General features: G+C 43.0%; 1 protein-coding gene across 2 annotated transcripts; it reads left to right on the forward strand.

Annotated features, from left to right (window-relative positions):
• The first annotated feature begins 57 nt into the window (after positions 1–57).
• LOC122559619 (translocator protein-like) lies at positions 58–21,344 on the forward strand. Of its 2 annotated transcripts, none has more exons than XM_043709412.2 (4): positions 58–182; positions 5,076–5,266; positions 15,283–15,421; positions 21,063–21,344. In XM_043709412.2, the coding sequence occupies exons 2-4, from the start codon at positions 5,085–5,087 to the stop codon at positions 21,231–21,233; spliced, it is 492 nt and encodes a 163-aa protein (XP_043565347.1). In that variant the 5' UTR covers positions 58–182; positions 5,076–5,084; the 3' UTR covers positions 21,234–21,344. The 2 variants fall into 2 exon arrangements, with proteins under 2 accessions (XP_043565347.1, XP_043565346.1); XM_043709411.2 differs by having other exon boundaries at positions 182–279.
• Positions 21,345–21,875: the final 531 nt, after the last annotated feature.

Genomic DNA, 21,875 nt, shown 5'->3' on the forward strand with positions numbered 1-21,875 from the left:
TGGAGGCTGACTGCAGGTAGGTGGAGTCTGGAACGTAACTGCCGTTGGGTGGTGTCTGGTGTTTGACTGTTGGCGGTGTGGTACTGGCGGGGCTATCTGCCCGTGGGCGGAGTCTGGAGCTTGACCGTGGGTGGGCGGAGTCTGGAGATTGACAGGCGGCGAGGCAAGCGGACAGTGTGGAGGTAAGTGCCCAGAATTTGAGTTGCAGGTTTAGGAGCGAGGTCACAGCACTAGGCTGTGGAGTGAGAAGGTGTAGAGAAAGTGTGCTTCACGTCTCCGGTAAGAGCAAAAGATGGTGAATTTTACATTTAGATCTTTATTTACTGTGTTGTCTTCATTACGCCTTATTCTTTATTTCTTGATATTTTATGTCAGTTTATACAATTAAACTGCTGAGAATTAGTTCCCCCCCCCAGGGGCTAACAATGTAAAACCCTCTGTCTAATGAATGGAACTTTTAGATATTTATGCTGTTTTTGAAGTTGCATAACTTTCTGTCTGGTGTAGCCTGTGATTGGTCAAGCTGGTTGCACCAGCCTTGTGTAACACAAGATTTGGTATGTGGCAACTCCTTTTGTTCATTTGTTATAACAAAAGCCCAGTCCACGCCATCTGCAATGTAGTCACTTCAAATAGTTTATGGGAGTACTTCTGTGTAGAATCACAGAAATATTGCAGTGTGAGTTATGGCACCTGGGTAATGGTAACGATCCTAACTCTTATTGTAGTGTGTGCATTGCAGTCCCAGAAATGAACCACCGTCCCAAGCTTTGAAAGCTAATTTAAAAAGTTCTTAGGTATAGAGTTTTAATAAATGATCCATGAAGGTCTTGCACCTTTGTTTTAATGAATTCCCAGAGTTATACCCTGTTCTGTTATTAGAAATAATTTATTTGGATTTTCAGCATCTACAAAATTTTACTTATATTTAATATTATATCCATTTATTTATGTTGCCTCTGTGAGATGAAATATGTTCACACTTCTCTGCAGTAAATTTCATCTGACTTGTGTCTGCCATTTTCACTAATCTGTCTGTCCCCTTGACTGATCAGTGTACATCACCTCCTCCCACCATGTTAGCCTTACCGCCTGGCTTGGCTGCTGAGGAGCCACAGGACTGAGCATGACCCACTTCTCAGACTGCATAGAGGCACAAGGCCCCTGACCAATGTCACCCCAATAGACTGGCCAATCGCCTGACAGGTGATTCCATGGACTTTGTTGAGAACTGCTCCCCTAAGACTTTGAGAGGTGCTACTTGCTTGCTGCATGTGCAGTGTGTTTGCCACATAAACTACAGGTACATGCGTATTTGTAAGAGTGCCGTATCACACTGCTACACAGCAATGTGTCCACCTTCTTGTCTGAGGACTGCTGACCACCTTGTGACTACTCTAATTTCCACAACAAGGCAAACTGAGGCTTCGATGTTGTGGGCATGAAGATAGGTGCTGACTGAGCACAGAGAGCAGGTGAGCACTCTGAAAACCAGCCTGGTCCAAGTGTGAACTGGCTGCTTGATCAGTGTATCAGGGTACACATGACAGTGCAAATCTGTGCTTCCAGAGCTCCCTACAAGTCGAACATGGTATAACGTAATGATAGTGTGAGGGGTTGGCAAATGTCAGAAGAGGGATGAATGTGGCTGGAGCCCATGAATCATGCCCTGAGAGGCTGTTCGCTCCTGAGCAACATGGAGGCCCCTTGCAGCCAGTGGTGAGCTGAAGTCGCCTGGTACCCGCTCAGATTTCCATATTGAATTTTTTCAGCACATTGGGTAAAATAGGAAGCTGAATATTTGATGCAAAACTTGTCCCACCACTTAGTAAAAGCATAAAAGGTAATGCAACATGCTCCTTAGGTGAAGATTGGCCTCACCAAACTTTTCACATGATTCTGCCACAAATCTTGCCATAACCCATGTTGCTTAGATGCTGCCTTTAGAAACTGCTTTACATGCTACTCCGAGTAAACCTATGTATCAGTTGTAGTATTGTACAAATACAGCTTCTTTTTCCCTAAAAGTAAAGACTGTGTCTATTTCCTTTGCTCAACAATATTCTTCTCTTCTGTCCTTACCAAAGGTCAGTTCCTCCCATGTGAAGATTATTCATATTCATACCTGGATGATGAATGTCAGCAGGCCATCTAACAGCAGATGAAGAGAATAGCCAGCTAAAATAGATAGTCATTAGTGGCAACAACTCTGAAGCTAAATGGTTATCTTAGCTTCAAAATTGAATAACCAACTTCACAGGAAAAAGGAAAAACTTACTGCTGTGCACTTTAGAAGGGTATCAGCTGGAGCACCAGTGATCAGCACGACTCCTCTGCATCAGTCAGTATCTTTGTGTTGAATAAAATAGAAATTTAGCTTATATTTTATAGAAACTGAATTGTGAAGCAGAGGTTTACACAAGCAATTAAGAAGTCAGATTCCATCTCTCTCCCAAACCACTGTTTTAGTTGTTCTATTTCAGCAAGTTGAGCTTTTGACAACACCACCTCTCCATCACATACACCACTTACTCCTTCCATTACATCAACCACATTTCACATCTCTTTTTCAATCTACATAACATTAAAATGTACCTGTATGCTTATGTCACCTCCAGATTCAGTTTCTCCAATGCAGCCTCCCAGTTCCATTCTACGTAAACCTCAGTAAATTGAAAACCCTGCTGTCCATATTCCAGCCATTGCAAGGCCTGTCACTCATCATCAAATTCTTGCTGTTGGCTCCTGGCCCTCTCATGTCCATCCTTGCAAATAAATTCCTCACATCCTCATCCCTGAACACATTGCAAATTTCTTCAGCCCTTCGGTGGCCTTGTTTGCATCCTTTTTTTGCAAAACTGTTTCAGCCATTCCTCTCGCCACCTAACCCTAAACATTCAAATTCCCTCCCTCAACACTTCTGTCTCTGCATTTCTCTCCCTTTTAAAATACTTTCTGAAAGCTGTCCCTGATTAAAACCTGAGTAAACCCCTTAATATATCTTCCTATGGTTTGGCAGTAATTTTGATTATACTTCTAAGAAGGGACTAGGGACATTTTATTCTATATTATAGATGCTGTATAAATGTAAGTTATTGTCTCTCCTGCAGAAGTGGTTCTGGTCTGATCTTCATGGCCTTATTTGTTCAACTATTCTCCTGCCTGAGCCTGAACAGCAGCTTCAGAGTCCATCCAATTCTGACTTTGACTGACTAACTGATACTAGAAATATATTGGACAGGTGTGGTGCTCCTCAGATTAGGAATACAAATTCAGCCTGGATTATCCAGAAACCTAACTAATTTGTTTTCCCATATTTTCCCTTAGCCAAAGAGAAAGATCAATAAGGACTTCAGCCAGTGGGCTAAGGAGTGGCAGATGCAGTTTAATTTAGATAAATGTGAGGTGCTGCATTTTGGAAAAGCAAATCAGAGCATGATGTAATGGTAAGATCCTAGGGATTCTTGTTGAACAAAGAGACCTTGGAGTGCAGGTTCATAGTTCCTTGAAAGTATAGTCATGGGTAGATAGGATAGTGAAGAAGGTGTTTAGTATGCTGTCCTTTATTGGTCAGAGCATTAAGTATAGGAGTTAGGAGGTCATGTTGCACCTGTACATTGGTTAGACCACATTTGGAATATTGTGTGCAATTCTAGTCTGGGGCTGTTTTCCCTGGAGAGTTGGAGGCTTCGCAGTGACCTTTACAGAGGTTTATAAAATCATAGGGGCACGGATAGGATAAATAGACGAAGTCTTTTTCATGGGGTGGGTGAGTCCAGAACCAGAGGGAATAGGTTTAGGGTGAGAGGTGAAATATATAAAAGGGACCTAAGGTGTAGCTTTTTCATGTAGAGGTGGTGCGTGCATGGAACGAGCTGCCAGAGGAAGTGGTGGAGGCTGGTACAATTGCAGCACTTAAAAGACATATGGATGGGTATATGAATAAGAAGGGTTTAGAGGGATGTGGGGCAAGTGCTGGCAAATGGGACTGGATTAGGTTAGGATATTTGGTTAGCGTGGACGAGTTGGACTGAAGGGTATGTTTCCATGCTGTACATCTCTATGACTCAATGACTCGAACTTAAGCTTCCATTTTTGAGATGTCAATTAAATACATCAGAAATCCAAGTTGGTGTTTTCCCTTTACACATCACACAATTTCAAGCAAATGGAGTTTATTAGTTTTAACCTTTTATTAATATGTTTATTAATAAAGTCACTGGAGATCACACTTTAAACCAAATCCTTTTTAACATGTGTGATTAAATTATTTCTGTGGGCTCTTTTTCCTTCATGCACCTTTGTTGAATAATGGTGTTAGAGTCATACAGCAAGGAAACAGACTCTTTGGTCTCATCTTGGAGATATTTTCTAATCAACCTATTCAAAGATGTTATGATAAACCTGTGGAGCAGGTGGGATTTGAACTGGCCCCCACTGGCTCAGAGATAGGGACAATATCACTAGACAACAAGAGATCCCTAATAATGGTTTTGCATCCTGCAAATACATTTGTAGTACTGGAAACATTGATTGAACATATGTCATGTATTCAAAGATACATTAGCATAACTGGAAAAAAAATTGAACAAACTATTCAGTTTACTGTAGAAACTGACCTTCAGCTGGTCCATTTTGCAACTTGAAGGAAATTTGCTATATTGTTGCATGTAATGTTGAATTGTTAGAATGGAACATGGTTACAAAATGTATTCATGAAGTTCTGAGCCCTCTGAAAGATTCTATTAGATAGGTGTTCAGTATAACTGAGTTCAAATTCTTCATTTTAATAATTCCTGTTGCTAAATGGAAAGATATGGAAAAACACAGATCAGCAATCAAATTCTTCTTTGAAGAATAGAGATCATAGATGCACACTATGAACAAAGTAATTTTCATTAAACATTAATATTAATTAATATAGCATTTTAATATTGCTTTTATGATTTACCTGCCAAGAGTATCAGCTGTAAACACAAAACCTACATTTGCAAAGAAAAACATGAATTTAGTCCAAGATTTGAAGACGTGAAAACAAAACATTTAAAGTCATAACATCTGTTTGTCTCACTTAGATTAACAACATGCCATCAACTTGGGTACATGCTTTTGGTTTCACTTTATTGCCAAACGTGGGAGGAATTTTTGGTTCTCGGATAACACGGAAAGAAATTGCTGGTTGGTATGCAACTCTCAAAAAACCATCTTGGTGCCCCCCTAACTGGGTTTTTGGTCCCGTATGGACAACTTTGTACACAAGCATGGGGTATGTATCTATTTAATTATGTAATCCATTAGCTGTTTCTTTCTTTTGTAGAATAAGTTTCTCCTTGGCCTGTTCCAAAATATGCAGTATCTAATATTCTTGAAGAATGGCTAACTGAGTTGAAACTTTTCCACAGTGAACTAAGACATGTACGGTGTGTGAATGTACTTTCTTTGGTTATGCTGATTTAACCCTGTTTTAAGTACAGTTAACGAGATTCTGATAAGGATCTTGTGTGTAACCTAGGCAAAGTCAATCAAAAGTTAGATTTTAATGAACATTTCAAAAGGTGGAGAGAAAGGTAAGGGGAGTTGAAGAGGTTTCAAAGGGGCTTTCAGGGTTTAGGCTGAGTGAGACCATGAAAAACCTTTTTCAAATAATAATCTTTAGCATATCCATGCAAAACAACATAACTGCACTTCATGATAACAATTGCTGTGAATATTTTTGGTATGTCATGAAACTGTCATTGTCTTTAAAATTGAGTCAGAAATTCCTTTTTTAGTCTGTACAGTTGATGATCCCATAGCGTTTTGCAGATTATTTATTCTTCAGAAAGTGTTCATCAGCCATAGTCATCGAGTCATACAGCATGGAAACAGACCATTTGGTCCAACCAATCCATGCTGACCATGTTCCCAAACTAAACTAATCCCTCCTGCTTGCATTTGGCCCACACCACCCCAAATCTTTCCTATTCATGTACTTATCCAAATGTTTTTTAAATGTTGTAACTGTGCCTGCACCCACCAATTTCTCTAGCAGTTCATTCCACATACGAACCACTCTTTATAAAATGGTTGTCCCTTAGAAAGGAGAACATAGAACAGTACAGCACAGAACAGGCCCTTCAGCCCACAATGTTCTGCCGACCACTGATCCTCATGTATGCACCCTCAAATTTCTGTGACCATATGCATGTCCAGGAGTCTCTTAAATGTCCCCAATGACCCTGCCTCCACAACTGCTGCTGGCAACACATTCCATGCTCTCTCAACTCTGTGTAAAGAACCCGCCTCTGACATCCCCTCTATACTTTCCTCCAACCACCTTAAAACTATGACCCCTCATGTTAGTCATTTCTGCCCTGGGAAATAGTCTCTGGCTATCGACTCTATCTATGCCTTGCATTATCTTGTATACCTCAATTAGGTCCCCTCTCCTCCTCCTTTTCTCTAATGAAAAAAGTCCGAGCTCAGTCAACCTCTCCTCATACAATAAGCCCTCCAGTCCAGGCAGCATCCTGGTAAACCTCCTCTGAACCCTCTCCAAAGCATCCACATCTACCTGGACTACACCTCCTCCCACCCTGCCCCCTGTAAAAACGCCATCCCATTCTCCCAATTCCTTCGACTCCGCCACATCTGCTCCCAGGAGGACCAGTTCCAAAAACGTACAACCCAGATGGCCTCCTTCTTCAAGGACCACAATTTCCCCCCCTGACGTGGTTGACGATGCCCTCCACCGCATCTCTTCCACTTCCCGCTCCTCCGCCCTTGAGCCCTGCCCCTCCATCCGCCACCAGGACAAAACCCCACTGGTCCTCACCTACCAACACACCAATCTCCATGTACAGCGCATCATCCGCCGTCATTTCCGCCACCTCCAAACGGACCCCACCACCAAGGATATATTTCCCTCCCCTCCCCTATCAGCATTCTGTAAAGACCACTCCCTCCGTGACTCCCTCGTCAGATCCACACCCCCCACCAACCCAACCTTCACTCCCGGCACCTTCCCCTGCAACCGCAGGAGGTGCAAGACTTGTGCCCACACCTTCCCCCTCACCTCCCTCCAAGGCCCCAAAGGAAACTTCCATATCCGCCACAGATTCACCTGCACCTCCACACACCATCTATTGCATCCTCTGCACCCGATGTGGCCTCCTCTATATTGGAGAGACAGGCCGGCTACTTGCGGAGCGTTTCAGAGAACACCTCTGGGACACCCGGACCAACCAACCCAACCACCCTGTGGCTCAACACTTCAACTCCCCCTCCCACTCCACCTAGGATATGCAGGTCTTTGGACTCCTCCATCGCCAGACCACAACAACACGACGGTTGGAGGAAGAGCGCCTCATCTTCCGCCTAGGAACCCTCCAACCACAAGGGATGAACTCGGATTTCACCAGTTTCCTCATTTCCCCTCCCCCCACCTTGTCTCAGTCAAATCCATCGAATTCAGCACCGCCTTCCTAACCTGCAATCTTCTTCCTGACCTCTCCGCCCCCACCCCAGTCTGACCTATCACCCTCACCTTGACCTCTTTCCACCTATCACATTTCCGACGCCCCTCTCCCAAGTCCCTCCTCCCTACCTTTTATCTTAGCCTGCTGGACAAACATTCCTCATTCCTGAAGAAGGGCTTATGCCCGAAACGTCAATTCTCCTGTTCCCTGGATGCTGCCTGACCTGCTGTGCTTTTCCAGCAACACATTTTCAGCTCACATCTTCCTTATAATAGGGCGACCAGAACTGGACGCAGTATTCCAAGTGCGGTCTAACCAAAGTTTTTATAGAGCTGCAACAAGATCTCACGACTCTTAAACTCAATCCCCCTGTTAATGAAAGCCAATACACCATATGCTTTCTTAACAACCCTGTCCACTTGCGTGGCCATTTTAAGGGATCTATGTACCTGCACACCAAGATCCCTCTGCTCCTCCACACTGCCAAGAATCCTATCCTTAATCCTGTACTCAGCTTTCAAATTTGACCTTCCAAAATGCATCACCTCGCATTTATCCAGATTGAACTCCATCTGCCACCTCTCAGTCCATCTCTGCATCCTGTCAATGTCCCGCTGCAGCCTACAACAGCCCTCTACACTGCCAACAACACCTCCAACCTTTGTGTCATCTGCAAACTTCCTGACCCATCCTTCAATCCCCTCATCCAAGTCATTAATAAAAATTACAAACAATAAAGGGCCAAGGACAGAGCCCTGTGGAACCCCACTCATCACAGACTTCCAGGCAGAATATTTTCCTTCTAATACCACTCGCTGTCTTCTGTTGGCCAGCCAATTCTGTATCCAGACAGCTATGTTCCCCTGAATCCCATTCCTCCTGACCTTCTGAATAAGCCTACCATGGGGAACCTTATCAAATCTGGAAATGTGTTGCTGGAAAAGCGCAGCAGGTCAGGCAGCATCCAGGGAACAGGAGAATCGACGTTTCGGGCATAAGCCCTTCTTCAGGAATGAGGAAAGTTTGTCCAGCAGGCTAAGATAAAAGGTAGGGAGGAGGGACTTGGGGGAGGGGCCTCGGAAATGTGATAGGTGGAAAGAGGTCAAGGTGAGGGTGATAGGTCAGACTGGGGTGGGGGCGGAGAGGTCGGGAAGAAGATTGCAGGTTAGGAAGGCGGTGCTGAATTTGATGGATTTGACTGAGACAGGGTGGGGGGAGGGGAAATGAGGAAACTGGTGAAATCCGAGTTCATCCCTTGTGGTTGGAGCGTTCCTAGCCGGAAGATGAGGCGTTCTTCCTCCAACCGTCGTTTTGTTGTGGTCTGACGATGGAGGAGTCCAAAGACCTGCATATCCTTGGTGGAGTGGGAGGGGGAATTGAAATGTTGAGCTACAGGGTGGTTGGGTTGGTTGGTCCGGGTGTCCCAGAGGTGTTCTCTGAAACGCTCCGCAAGTAGCCGGCCTGTCTCCCCAATATAGAGGAGGCCACATCGGGTGCAGAGGATGCAATAGATGATATGTGTGGAGGTGTAGGTGAATCTGTGGCGGATATGGAAGTTTCCTTTGGGGCCTTGGAGGGAGGTGAGGGGGGAGGTGTGGGCGCAAGTCTTGCACCTCCTGCGGTTGCAGGGGAAGGTGCCGGGAGTGGAGGTTGGGTTGGTGGGGGGTGTGGATCTGACGAGGGAGTCACGGAGGGAGTGGTCTTTACGGAATGCTGATAGGGGAGGGGAGGGAAATATATCCTTGGTGGTGGGGTCCGTTTGGAGGTAGCGGAAATGACGGCGGATGATGCGCTGTACATGGAGATTGGTGGGGTGGTAGGTGAGGACCAGTGGGGTTCTGTCCTGGTGGCGGTTGGAGGGGCGGGGTTCAAGGGCGGAGGAGCGGGAAGTGGAAGAGATGCGGTGGAGGGCATCGTCGACCACGTCGGGGGGGAAATTGCGGTCCTTGAAGAAGGAGGCCATCTGGGTTGTGCGTTTTTGGAACTGGTCCTCCTGGGACCAGATGCGGTGGAGTCGAAGGAATTGGGAGAATGGGATGGCGTTTTTACAGGGGGCAGGATGGGAGGAGGTGTAGTCCAGGTAGCTGTGGGAGTCGGTCGGTTTGTAGTAGATGTCCATGTTGATTCTGTCGCCTGAGATAGAAATAGAAAGGTCGAGGAAGGGGAGGGAGGAATCTGAGACTGTCCAGGTGAATTTGAGGTCGGGGTGGAAGGTGTTGGTGAAGTGGATGAACTGTTCAACCTCCTCGTGGGAGCACGAGGCGGCACCGATACAGTCATCGATGTAGCGGAGGAAAAGGTGGGGGGTGAGGCCAGTGTAGTTGCGGAAGATGGATTGTTCCACATATCCTACGAAGAGGCAGGCATAGCTGGGGCCCATGCGGGTGCCCATGGCTACTCCTTTCGTTTGGAGGAAGTGTGAGGATTGGAAAGAGAAGTTGTTCAGGGTGAGGACCAGTTCAGTCAGTCGAAGGAGGGTGTCAGTGGAAGGGTACTGGTCGGTACGGCGGGAAAGAAAGAAGCGGAGGGCTTTGAGTCCTTCGTGATGGGGGATGGAGGTGTACAGGGACTGGATGTCCATGGTGAAAATAAGGCTTTGGGGACCGGGGAAGTGAAAATCATGGAGCAGGTGGAGGGCATGGGTGGTGTCCCGAACGTAGGTGGGGCGTTCTTGGACTAAGGGGGACAGGACGGTGTCAAGGTATGCCTTATCAAATGCTTTGCTGAAGTCCATATACACCACATCCACAGCTCGACCCTCATCAACTTTTCTAGTCACATCCTCAAAGAACTCGATAAAGTTTGTGAGACGTGACCTGCCCCTCACAAAGCCATGTTGACTGCATTTAATCAAGCCATGCTCTTCCAGATGGTCATAAATCCTATCCCTCAGAATCCTTTCTAACACCTTGCAGATGACAGACGTGAGACTTACTGGTCTGTAATTGCCAGGGATTTCCCTATTTCCTTTCTTGAAGAGAGGAATTACATTTGCCCCTCTCCAGTCCTCAGGTACAACTCCAGTGGAGAGCGAGGATGCAAAGATCTTCGCAAGTGGCGAAGCAATTGCATTTCTCGTTTCCCAAAGCAGCCGAGGACAAATCTGGTCCGGGCCTGGCGACTTGTCAATCTTAATGTTTGACAAAATTTTCAGCACATCAGCTTCCTCTATCTCTATCCATTTCAGCATGCACACCTGCTCTTCAAAGGTTTCATTCACTACAAAGTTCATTTCTTTCGTAAAGACAGAAGCAAAAAACTCATTTAGGGCTTCCCCTACCTCCTCAGACTCCACACACAAATTCTCTATGCTATCCCTGATCAGCCCTACTCTTTCTTTGACCATTCTCTTATTCCTCACATAAGTGTGAAATGCCTTTGTGTTCTCCCTAATCTGTTCTGCCAAGCCTTTCTCATGTCCCCTTCTGGCTCTCCTCAGACCATTTTTAAGCTCCTTCCTCGCCTGCCTGTAATCCTGTAGAGCTGAGCTTGACCCTAGCTTCCTCCACCTTATGTAAGTTACCTTCTTCCTTTTGACGAGAAGCTCCACTGCTCTCGTCATCCAAGGTTCCTTTATCTTACCACTTCTTGCCTGTCTCAGAGGGACATATTTATTCATCACTTGCAACAACTGTTCCTTAAACAGTCTCCACATGTCTTGTGTCCTTTTAAACCTTTCTCCTGATACCTTACAACTATGCCTCCTATTGAAATCTCCCACCTGAGGGAAAAGACTCTTGTCATTCACATTATCTATGCCTCTCATGATTTTGCAAATGTTTCTCAGGTCATCCCACACAATACCTCACATTTAATCTCCATCTGCCACACCTCAGCCCATTGACCCAATGGATTGCCTCATTCAGGTTGGCACATTGATTTTTTTTTTGAAAAATTAATATTTATGATATCTGGAGATGAGAAAGTGCAAACATTGTAGAAGCCACCTCTTTCACAACATGTAATTGCAGCTTGCATGACTGTATGTACAATTCCATGACACTAACCATCTTGTTATAGAGTCATAGAGATATATAACACGGAAGCAGACCCTTCGGTCCAACTTATCCATCTCGACCAGACATCCCAACCCAATCTAGTCCCTCTGTCAGCACCGACCCATATCCCTCCAACCCTTCCTATTCATATACCCATCCAGATGCCTTTTAAATGCTGCAATTGTACCTGCCTCCACGACATCCTCTGGCAGCTCATTCCATACACGAATCACCTCCTGCGTGAAAATGTTGCCCTTTAGGTCTCTTTTATATCTTTCCCCTCTCACCCTAAACTTTGCCCTCTAGTTCGGGACTCCCCCACACCACGGAAAAGACTTTGTCTATTTATCTTATTTATGCCCCTCATGATTTTATAAACCTCTATAAGATCACCCTTCAGCTTCTGACACTCCAGGGAAAACAGCCCCAGCCTATTCAACCTCTCCCTATCGCTCAAATCCTCCAACCCTGGCAACATCCTTGTAAATCTTTTCTGAGCCCTTTCAAGTTTCATGACATCTTTCCGATAGGAAGGAGACCAGAATTGCATGCAATATTCCAACAGTGGCCTAACCAATGTCCTGTACAGCCACAACGTGACCTCCCAACTCCTGTACTCAATACTCTGACCGATAAAGGAAAGCATACCAAACACCCCCTTCACTATCCTATCTACCTGCGACTCCACTTTCAAGGAACTATGAATCTGCACTCCAAGGTCCCTTTGTTTAGCAACACTCTTTAGGACCTTAACATTAAGTGTATAGGTCCTGCTAAAATTTGCTTTCCCAAAATGCAGCACCTCGCATTTATCTGAATTAAACTCCATCTGCCACTTCTCAGAACATTGGCCCATCTGATCAAGATCCTGTTGTAATCTGAGGTAACCTTCTTTGCTGTCCACTGCACCTCCAATTTTGGTGTCATCTGCAAACTTACTAACTGTACCTCTTATGCTCGCATCCAAATCATTGTTGCTGAGAACAAATTAGCTCCTGGAAAGTGGATATATTTGTTTCACATCTTGCTTTGTAAAAGACAAATTTATAGCTGCAATTTTATAGTTGAAAGAAATTTCTGCTTCAAATGTTAACACTAAACATGTGCCCTTAGCATTCAGTAAAAATAACTTATTGTGATCTGCTAGCTGTAAAATTATAAACATATAACTTATGCAATTGAATTTTTAGTTTATATATTCTACTTTTCTTAGATCTGCACCAGTCTCACAAACCCTACTGTGTCTGTGTGTGTGTGTCTGTAGTCCTTGAGCATACTTCATTTCTTAGTAATACACTCTGAGACGCTGTACAATTGGAGCATACTGGAAGGGCATTGCCATCTTATTTGCAGTAGGAAAACAAATAGCTAATTGATGCACAGGATATGTAGATGTTCTGGACTGAATTATTCCATTGTTATTGTGTGGGGCAAGAAATATGTGGATTTGTGATTTCTCAATGTAGTCAACAGTGGGCTCAGCATAAACAGAACATAGAAATACAGAAAATAGGAGCAGGAGTAGGCCACTGCTCCCTTTGAGCCTGTTCTACCATTCAATAAGATCATGCTGATTATCCAACTCAGTATCCTGTTGCCACTTTCTCCTCCTATCCTTGAGAGTGAACCCACAGTAAGCAACTGGCCCTGATGGAATCCCCAACTATGCACTCAGATCCTGGATGGACCAACTGGTGGGAGTATTTGCAGCCATTTTTAACCTCTCCTTACTCTGATCTGAAGTTCCCACCTGCTTCAAGAATACCACTATCATCTGGTGGCTCTAACTTTCATCATTATGAAGTGCTTCAAGAGGCTGGTAATGGCACACATCAACTGTAGCCTCCCAAATTGCCTTGATATACTACAATTCACCTATTATTCTAATAGGTCCACAGAAGACACCATCTCTCTGGCCTGACACTCCACTCCTCTCTGGAGCATCTGGATATCAAAAACACCTATGTCAGACTCCTGTGTGACAGTGCGGAAACATGCTCTTCGGCCCAACCAGTCTACACTGACTCTTTGAAGAGTAACCCACCCAAATCCATTTTCCTCTGACTACTGCACCAAGCACTATGGGCAATTTAGCATATCGACTTTATCTCCATCTCCAACACCATAATTTGAACCAAATTCATCTCCAAACTCCAAGACCTAGGTCTTTGCTCCCCACTCTGTAACTGGATCCTTGATCTTAGACCGATATTATTCAGGATAGACAACAAAGCTTCTCGACAATAATCCTCAACATCAGTGTCCCACAAGGCTATGCACTCAACCCCTTATGCACACATGACTATGTGGCCAAATTCTGCTCTAACTCCATTTACAAATTTGCTGCTGACGCTATCATAGAGGGTTGGATCTCAAACAATGTCGCGACCGAATACAGGAAAGAGATTGAGTGCGTAGTGGCATGGGACAAAGACAACAATCTCTCCTTCAATGTCAGCAAAATGTAGGAACTGGTGATTGACTTCAGGAAGTGGAGTAGAGGGCACACCCCTGTAATTATCAATGTTGCTGAGGTGGAGGTGGTCAACAGCATCAAGTTCTTAGGAGTAAATATTACCATCAATCTGTCCCAGTTCATTCACATTGATGCTCTGGTCAAGAAAGTGCACCAATGCCTCTACTTCCTCAGAAGGCTAAGGAAATTCAGCATGTCCACAACGACTCTTATCCATTTTTTGTAGATGCACCACAGAAAGCATCCTATCCAACTGCTGTACCCAAGAGCACAAGAAATGAGAGAGCAACCTATTCCATCATGCAAACCAGTCTTCCTTCCATTGATTCTGTCTATATTTCCTGCTGCCTCAGGAAAGCAACCAACATAAAGACCCCTCCCACCCAGTTATACTCTCTTCCATTGGCCAGAGATATAAATGTTTGAAAACACCTACTAACAGATTCAAGAACGACTCCTTCCCCGCTGTTATCAGTCTTATGAACGGATCTCTCATATATTAGTTAATCTTCCTCTGCACCTTGTCTGTAGCTGTAACACTGCATTCTCCATTCTGTCCTATTAGCCTGATGTACTTAAGGTATGATTTGTCTGTATAACATGCAAAACAGTACTTTTCACCGAATCTCGGTGCATGTGGTAATAAGAAATCAAATCAAATACCCTTTCATCCCTTTAGCCCCAGTAACTATATCTAAATTCTTCTCAAAACATTCAATGGTTGGGCCTTAACTGCTTTCCGTGACACAGAATCCCACAGGTTCGCCACTGACTGGGTGAAGAAATTTCTGCTTATCTCAGCCCTGAATAATCTTCCTCCTATCCTTAGACTGTGACTCCTGGTTCAAGATTTTTGTTCCCGAGAAAAACAAAACACTGTGAGGCAGTATGTTATCATTGATTTTTCCATTTAAGTAACACAAACAAATGTAATCCTGATTGCCTCAGGTCAGACTTCAAAATTAATGTGCCCAACTCTTTCAAGGACCTTCCGTCAGATGGGAAAGATTGAGCATTGATTGGTCACTTAATGATGCAATCACAAGCCCTTTTGATTTTGGGTGTGCAAGGAAAAATGGGAACAATATACCTGACAAACCCAGTCAACATGAAGCACAATTAGAACAATATTTGGTAGATGTGTCTAACAGAAGTTATCCTTCTCCTCCTTTCTCCTTCCCCTGGCCATTTCCCCAGTCTTGTCATTTACAACTGACTTGTCCAATGGCAGGTTAGTGTGGTACATTATAAATTAGCAGTTCAAGTTCAATTGTTAAAAATCAATTGTAATAGTCATTGTTGTGAGCTGTCATTCATATTTTGGACTAATTTTATAAGATTTTGTTCTCAGCTATGGCTCCTACCTGGTGTGGAAGGAATTGGATGGATTCACTGATAAAGCATTGATCCCACTTGGTTTATATGGAACTCAACTTGTCCTTAACTGGGCATGGACTCCTATTTTCTTCGGGGCACACAAGAAGGGACTGGTAGGTGTATAGATGCTGTGAGGAGAAGGAGATTTGTTTGGTGGGAACTATAATATTTTCAATATGTTAACTATTTAATCTTGCTAGAAGTTGCCATTCCTTTTCTGAAGGCATTAACTCCCTGACACGATACAGTCCATGGCACTTTTGATACTGTGGTACTTAGCTCACGTTTTATTTATTGCAGAACTTAAGCAGTGTTGGTAGGAAATTTGACTAAAGGGAGCATTATAGTAAGATCCAATCTTGTTATCCATTAAACATTTCCAGACAGGGACACTGAGGCCAATTCAAGCAGCCTTTGTTCTTCAGTTAGGGCTATAGAAAACCATAGAGCCATACAAAAGTTACAACACAGAAAGAAGTCATTCAGTCCACCATGTGTGCTGTAGCTGTATAAACTGGCTGACAGCTTTAATCCATTTCCATCATCTGGTCTGTAGCCTCAGAAATTGCAGTGCTTGAGGTGCAGATCGAAACTCCTTTTAAACAGCTTGAGAATTTCTGTCTCAACCATTGAATTAGGTAGTGAATTCCAGACACCACCAGACACCACTAGTGTGCTTCCAATTAAACCTGTTCGACTATAACCTGGTGTTGTGTGATTTTTAACTTTGTACACCCCAGTCCAACACCAGCATCTCCAAATCATGACTGTTTTTTATCTCATGTCTCCTTGAATCCTTCTACCAATCATCTTAAATATGTGTACCCTGGTGACTAACCTCTGCAAGGAGAAACAGGCCTTCCCTGTCCACAGATCAAAGCTCATTTTTTAAATTTTGTACGCCTCAATTAGATAACCCCTCAGCCTCTACTGTTATAAGGAAACAGCTTTAGCCTATCCACTTTGTTCCTCATTGTTGCATTTTCAAGCCCTGGCAACATTCATATGAATCTCCTCTCTCTACAGCAATAATGTCCTTCCTGTAATGTGATGAGCAGGACTTCAAATAAAATTCCAGCTGTGGCCTAACCAGTGTCTTTTATAATTCCAGCATTACATCCTTGCTTTTGTATTCAATACCTCACACAATGAAGGAAAGCATTCCATATTCTTTCTTTACCATATTATCTACTAGTCCCACCAAGTACATGAATCTGTGGAGGTGAAGTCCAAGTTCTCTCATTTCCTCTATCCCTCTCAAAACCTGTTTTTCCTGTATTCTCTCACTTTGCCCACTCCAAATGCATTACCTCACACTTCTCCATTTGCCATTAGCGTGTTTTGAGAAGATTTGTAGCTCAGGTTGAGGTTCTGGATGTAAGTTTGCTCATTGAGCCACCGTACTAGATAACATCATCAGTGAGGCTCTGGTGAAGTGCTGATGTTATGTCCTGCTTTCTATTTGTGTATTTTGGGTTTCCTTGGGTTGGAGATGTCATTTCTGGTTCTTTTTCTCAGAGGGTGGTAGATGGGGTCCAAATCAATGTTTGTTGACAGTGTTCCAGTTGGAATGCCATGCTTCTAGGAATTCTTGTGCGTGTCTCTAGTTGGCTTGTCCTAAAATGGATGTGTTGTCCCAGTCAGTGGTGTCCTTCCTCATCTGTATGTAAGGATACTAGTGATCATGTCTTTTGGTGGCGAGTTGATGTTCATGTATCCTGGTGGCTAGTTTTCTGCCTGTTTGTCCAATGTCGTGCTTGTTACAGTTCTTGCAAGGTATTTTGTAAATGACAATAGTTTCGCTTGTTGTCTGAACAGGGTCTTTCAAGTTCATTAGCTGCTGTTTTAGTGTGTTGGTGTGTTTGGGGGCTTCCATGACGCCAAGGGGTCTGAGTAGTCTGGCAGTAATTTCCAAGATGTCTTTGAGGTAAGGGAGGATGGCTAGGGTTTCTGGACATGTTTTATTCTCTTGTTTGGGACAAAACGTCCATCCTAGGACAAGCCAACCAGAGACATGCACAAAAATTCCTTGAAGCATGGCATTCCAACCAGAACTCTATCAACAAACACATTGATTTGGATCCCATTTACCACCCTCTAAGAAAAAGATCTGGAAATGATGTCACCAACCCAAGGAAACCCAAAACACCTAGAGAAAGCAGGACATAACACCAATGCTTCACAGGAGGCTGATTGATGTTGCCTAGTATGGTGATGAAACGTCTGAAAACCAACCTTCCAGCTCAGCGAGCAAACTTACATCCAGAATCCATTTGCCATTTTTCTACCCAAACTATTGTATTACCCTGCAGTTGACATCCAACCACTTCACAATCAACTGCATGGCTATTTTTTGTCATCTACAAAGTTACCAAATGTGCCTGCCACATTTAAGTTTAAATCATTAGTAACATATTTTTTAAAAAAATTACAAACCTCTCTCTGTTCGCTAAAACAATAATTGACCATTACATTATGTTGTCTGTCACTGAGCCAATTTGGGATTCAACCTGCAGATTTCACTTTCATTTTTATGACCCAGTGTGCACTATGGGACCTTGCCAAGTACTTACTGGAGTCCATGCTGACAACAGCCACTGCACTCCCCTCATCAATTCTCTAAAAATTCAATTAAGATTTGAAGACCCAATCTTCCCTAAACAAAACCATGTTGACTATCCCTGATTAATCCACGCCTTTCCAAGTAATAGTTAATCCTACTCTCAATATTGATTCCAGCAATTTGCCTACCACTGAGGTCAGACTGAGCGGCCCATAATTATTTTGCCTGCCCTTCACACCCTTCTTGAATAGGGGTACAACATTTGCAGAATTTCAGTCATCTGGTACTTCTCCCATATTTAATGAAGATTGAAAATGATCCTCAGAGCATCCATTATTTCCTCCCTGGCTTCCTTTAACAGCTTAAGGTATAATCCATCTGGCTCTGGTGATTTTATCAACTTCAAAATAGTCAGTCCTATCCTTCTTATGTTTAGTTTAACTATTATTTCACACTCCTACTCTTCAAGAATATCTGTTTCATCTCTATCTTTTGTGAAGATGGCACAGTGGCTGAGTGGTTAGCACTGCTGCCTCACAGTGCCAGGGACCCGGGTTCGATTCCAGCCTCGGCAAATGTCTGTATAGAGTTTGCATATTCTCCCCGTGTCTGTGTGGATTTCCTCCGGGTGTTCTGGTTTCCTCCCACAATCACAATGATGTGCAGATTAGGGTGAATTGGCCATGCTATATTGCCCATAGTGTTTCAGGGATGCATAGGCTAGGTGCATTGGTCAGGGTAGATATGAGATGGGGGGATGGGTCTGCATGGGTTGCTCTTCAGAGGGTCGCTGTGAACTTGTTGAGCTGAAGGGCCTGTTCCCACACATGATTCAGAGGTAGAATACTCATGAAGAACCCTGCCAACATTCTGAGTATCTACATAGTTCCATTTTTAATAGGTCAGCCCTTTCCTTGGGTAAAAACAAGGACTGCAGATGCTGGAAACCAGAGTCTAGATTAGAGTGATGCTGGAAAAGCACAGCAGGTCAGGCAGCATCCAAGGAGCAGGAAAATCGACGTTTCAGGCAAAAGCCCTTCATCAGGAATCCTTAGCCATCCTCCTGCTCTTAACATACTAATAAAATACCTTTTGCATTTTCCTGAATTTTACCAGCTAAAACTTGTTTGTATTCTTTGTTTTCCTCGTTTTCTTTCTCGCCAGTCCTATACATTCTATACACCTCTAACCTTCATAAAATATTACTTTTTAAATTGTTATAAGCTCTATTTTCTGCTTAATCTTATCTTGAATGCTTTTGGATAACCAAGGAACCTGTAGGCCGCTATCCATACTGTTCCTGTAAGATCTTGCTATTGAGTGTTTTCCACTGATTTTTTTTCAAATAACTGTAGTGAGCCAACTTTTTTTCCAGAAGCCAGATCTCTTAGTTTTGAAAAGTTTGCCTTTTCCAATTTAGAAGTTTTACTCCTGTTCTTTGTCCTTTTCCATAATTATGCTAAATCTAAGTATATTATGCTCAACATAAGGGTCATCCATGTCTGCTTCATCCAGCTGTCTCGCCTCGTTTCCTCAGATAAAATCAAGAATTGCACCCTCTCTCATTGGGCGTGTCATGTGCTAGCTAACAAAAGTTTCCCTTGAATACAGTTCAATAATTTTGTTTTCTGTGTATCTTTCACACTTAGTTGATATTTGACTAGGTGAAGTCCACAACTGTTGTTGCCCTATTGTTTGGCACTACTTGCTCCACTAACTCTCACCATTTGGGAGTCTATTTTATATATATAGCACTGTGTACCTACCACTGCCTCCTTTCTGTTTCTGAGCTCAACCCATGTGGTCTAATTTGATTCATTTGGCATACTGTCCCTTTTTATTCTTTAATAATACTACACCTCCAACATTTTTATTTAATCCCTTTCTTTATCTTGTTTGAATAGTGACAGTAAAAGCTTCCATTATATTTTTATCACATTGCTGACCATGGATCTCTCCAGCTCTTTCTGCTTGCAATTGGGGTAGATTGGAAGGATCTGCAAGTTTATAATCAACTGTTTAGCCATGTTATAAATACACCTTCCTTGATCAAAATTTGGACTGGGACTGAAACCCAAAGTTTCTTAGGCAGACGCAGGAACAAGACCCACTGCACAAGACCACCAGCTCCCCTAAACGCAAATATAAATTAGTAAAGATGAGAAAATCACTCTAGTCTGAATGGCTGTATTACTACCAGATAAATACTCAGCCAACTGCTCCCATATTTTAATTAGGATGAACTTTGCACTAAAGCACCCACTAGTCTTGCATCCTCACAACCTCCACTCCTTTCATGGGTGGTTGCAAGGTGCTAACATTTATTTTCTTGGAAGTGAGGCAGATATTTTAGGTGGAAATTGGAATTGTCAAATTGTCATAGCCTTCGTTTACCTCCCCATCACATCCAAAAAATGTAAAAGTCAAAATAATTTTCCTCTGCTTAGCTGTCTGTCTGACAGGCACATGAGTGGAGAACTGGGAATGAAGTTATAACAAGTGTTCAGTTATGTAGCTTTTTAGAACAACAGTCTGTACTACTATTATTGGGCTTCAGCCTTTCCACTTCATGGAATGCTTGGGGATAAATGCAACAAGTCCCAATTTTTGGTTCAAGCTTTGTAAAATACCAAAGCTTATTCCTGGACAAACAGCTATGTAATATTAAAAAACAGAAATTACTTCAAAAAGATTTTGTTCAGATCTGACAAACTGTTTGCTTCCTATGACGTAAAAGGATTTATATTGGTTTAAAAAAAGCTTGGACACACTGTTAGAAAACTTCATTCTTTATTGAAAAATAGAGAAAGTGTAGTTAAATAATAGTAACTGATTTATGCTCCAAAACACATCTATTACCCTAATAGTGGGTTAATAATTATATTGTATTATGGGCTTTGTGTCAAGCCACTTTAGTCAAAGCATTTAGTGTCTCTAACATCCTCCATAGTTACTTGGAATGCATGGAATGCCTTTAGCACATTGGAGATAGTGACGTGGCTCAGTGGAACTTGAGGGCAGACACAATTATTCAATAGAATGGCATTATGGTGTTTCAAAATTGTTTAGCCGACATGTATTGGACTGTCCTAAATTATTTTAGGGCTGAAACTGAGTTACAGGAATAATTCTATCGCAGAGCAGTGTTGCAGACACAGCCTTTTTTTTGACAATTCCATTTTTGTTTGCAGGCTTTTATTGAACTAGTCTGCGTTTATGCTACAGCAGCAGCTACAACTGTGACTTGGTACCCCATCAACAAAACAGCTGCTTATCTAATGGTTCCTTATTTGGCCTGGTTGACTTTGGCTTCTGCTCTTAATTACTGCGTCTGGAGGGACAACAAGGATAAGGACGATTAGAACTACTAATTACTGTGGAGCATCTGGAATCCAAATATACTGGCAAATTGAAGAATATTGATTATGTCTACAGAATTCAAGATTATAATTAAACCTTTGGCTTATACCTAATTCTTCTTGTTTCGGTGTTTTTTTTTGGCATTTCTCATAAAGAAAGTCAACTGAATAACAACAATGCACTTACAGTAAACCTTGAAGCTGCAATGACAAGGAAGTCTTCACATTTCCAACCATTCTCATACATTGGGCTTTACTTAACGGTACGAAGCAAGTATATCTACTTAATTGTGGGAGAAGTCCTGCTTCAATTTCCTTGTGGTGGCTTGATAACAAGGATTGCGTCCTGATTATTGACGGCTGTATGGCACACAAGAGGAATAGGAAGCTGGATAAAGCTGGAAGGTGGCACTGTTAGTCAAATGGCATTTGTGCAATTGTTAGAGATTACCTTGATTCAGGAGATCAGTTTGGATGGAGATGAGGAATAATAAGGGAAAAGAGTCCATTAGTGGGAGTGGTCGACAAGCCTCCCAACAGTCACTACAATATAGGATGAGATATACAAGAATTACTGGGTTCTTGTGATCGATGCATCACAATAATATGTGAATCTAATCTGTGTATAAATTAGTGTGACTGGCA

Source organism: Chiloscyllium plagiosum, unplaced genomic scaffold (assembly GCF_037043375.1).
Source record: "Chiloscyllium plagiosum isolate Xiang-an unplaced genomic scaffold, Cpla_swu_hap1 HiC_scaffold_19, whole genome shotgun sequence".
NCBI classification, from domain to species: Eukaryota; Metazoa; Chordata; class Chondrichthyes; order Orectolobiformes; family Hemiscylliidae; genus Chiloscyllium; species Chiloscyllium plagiosum.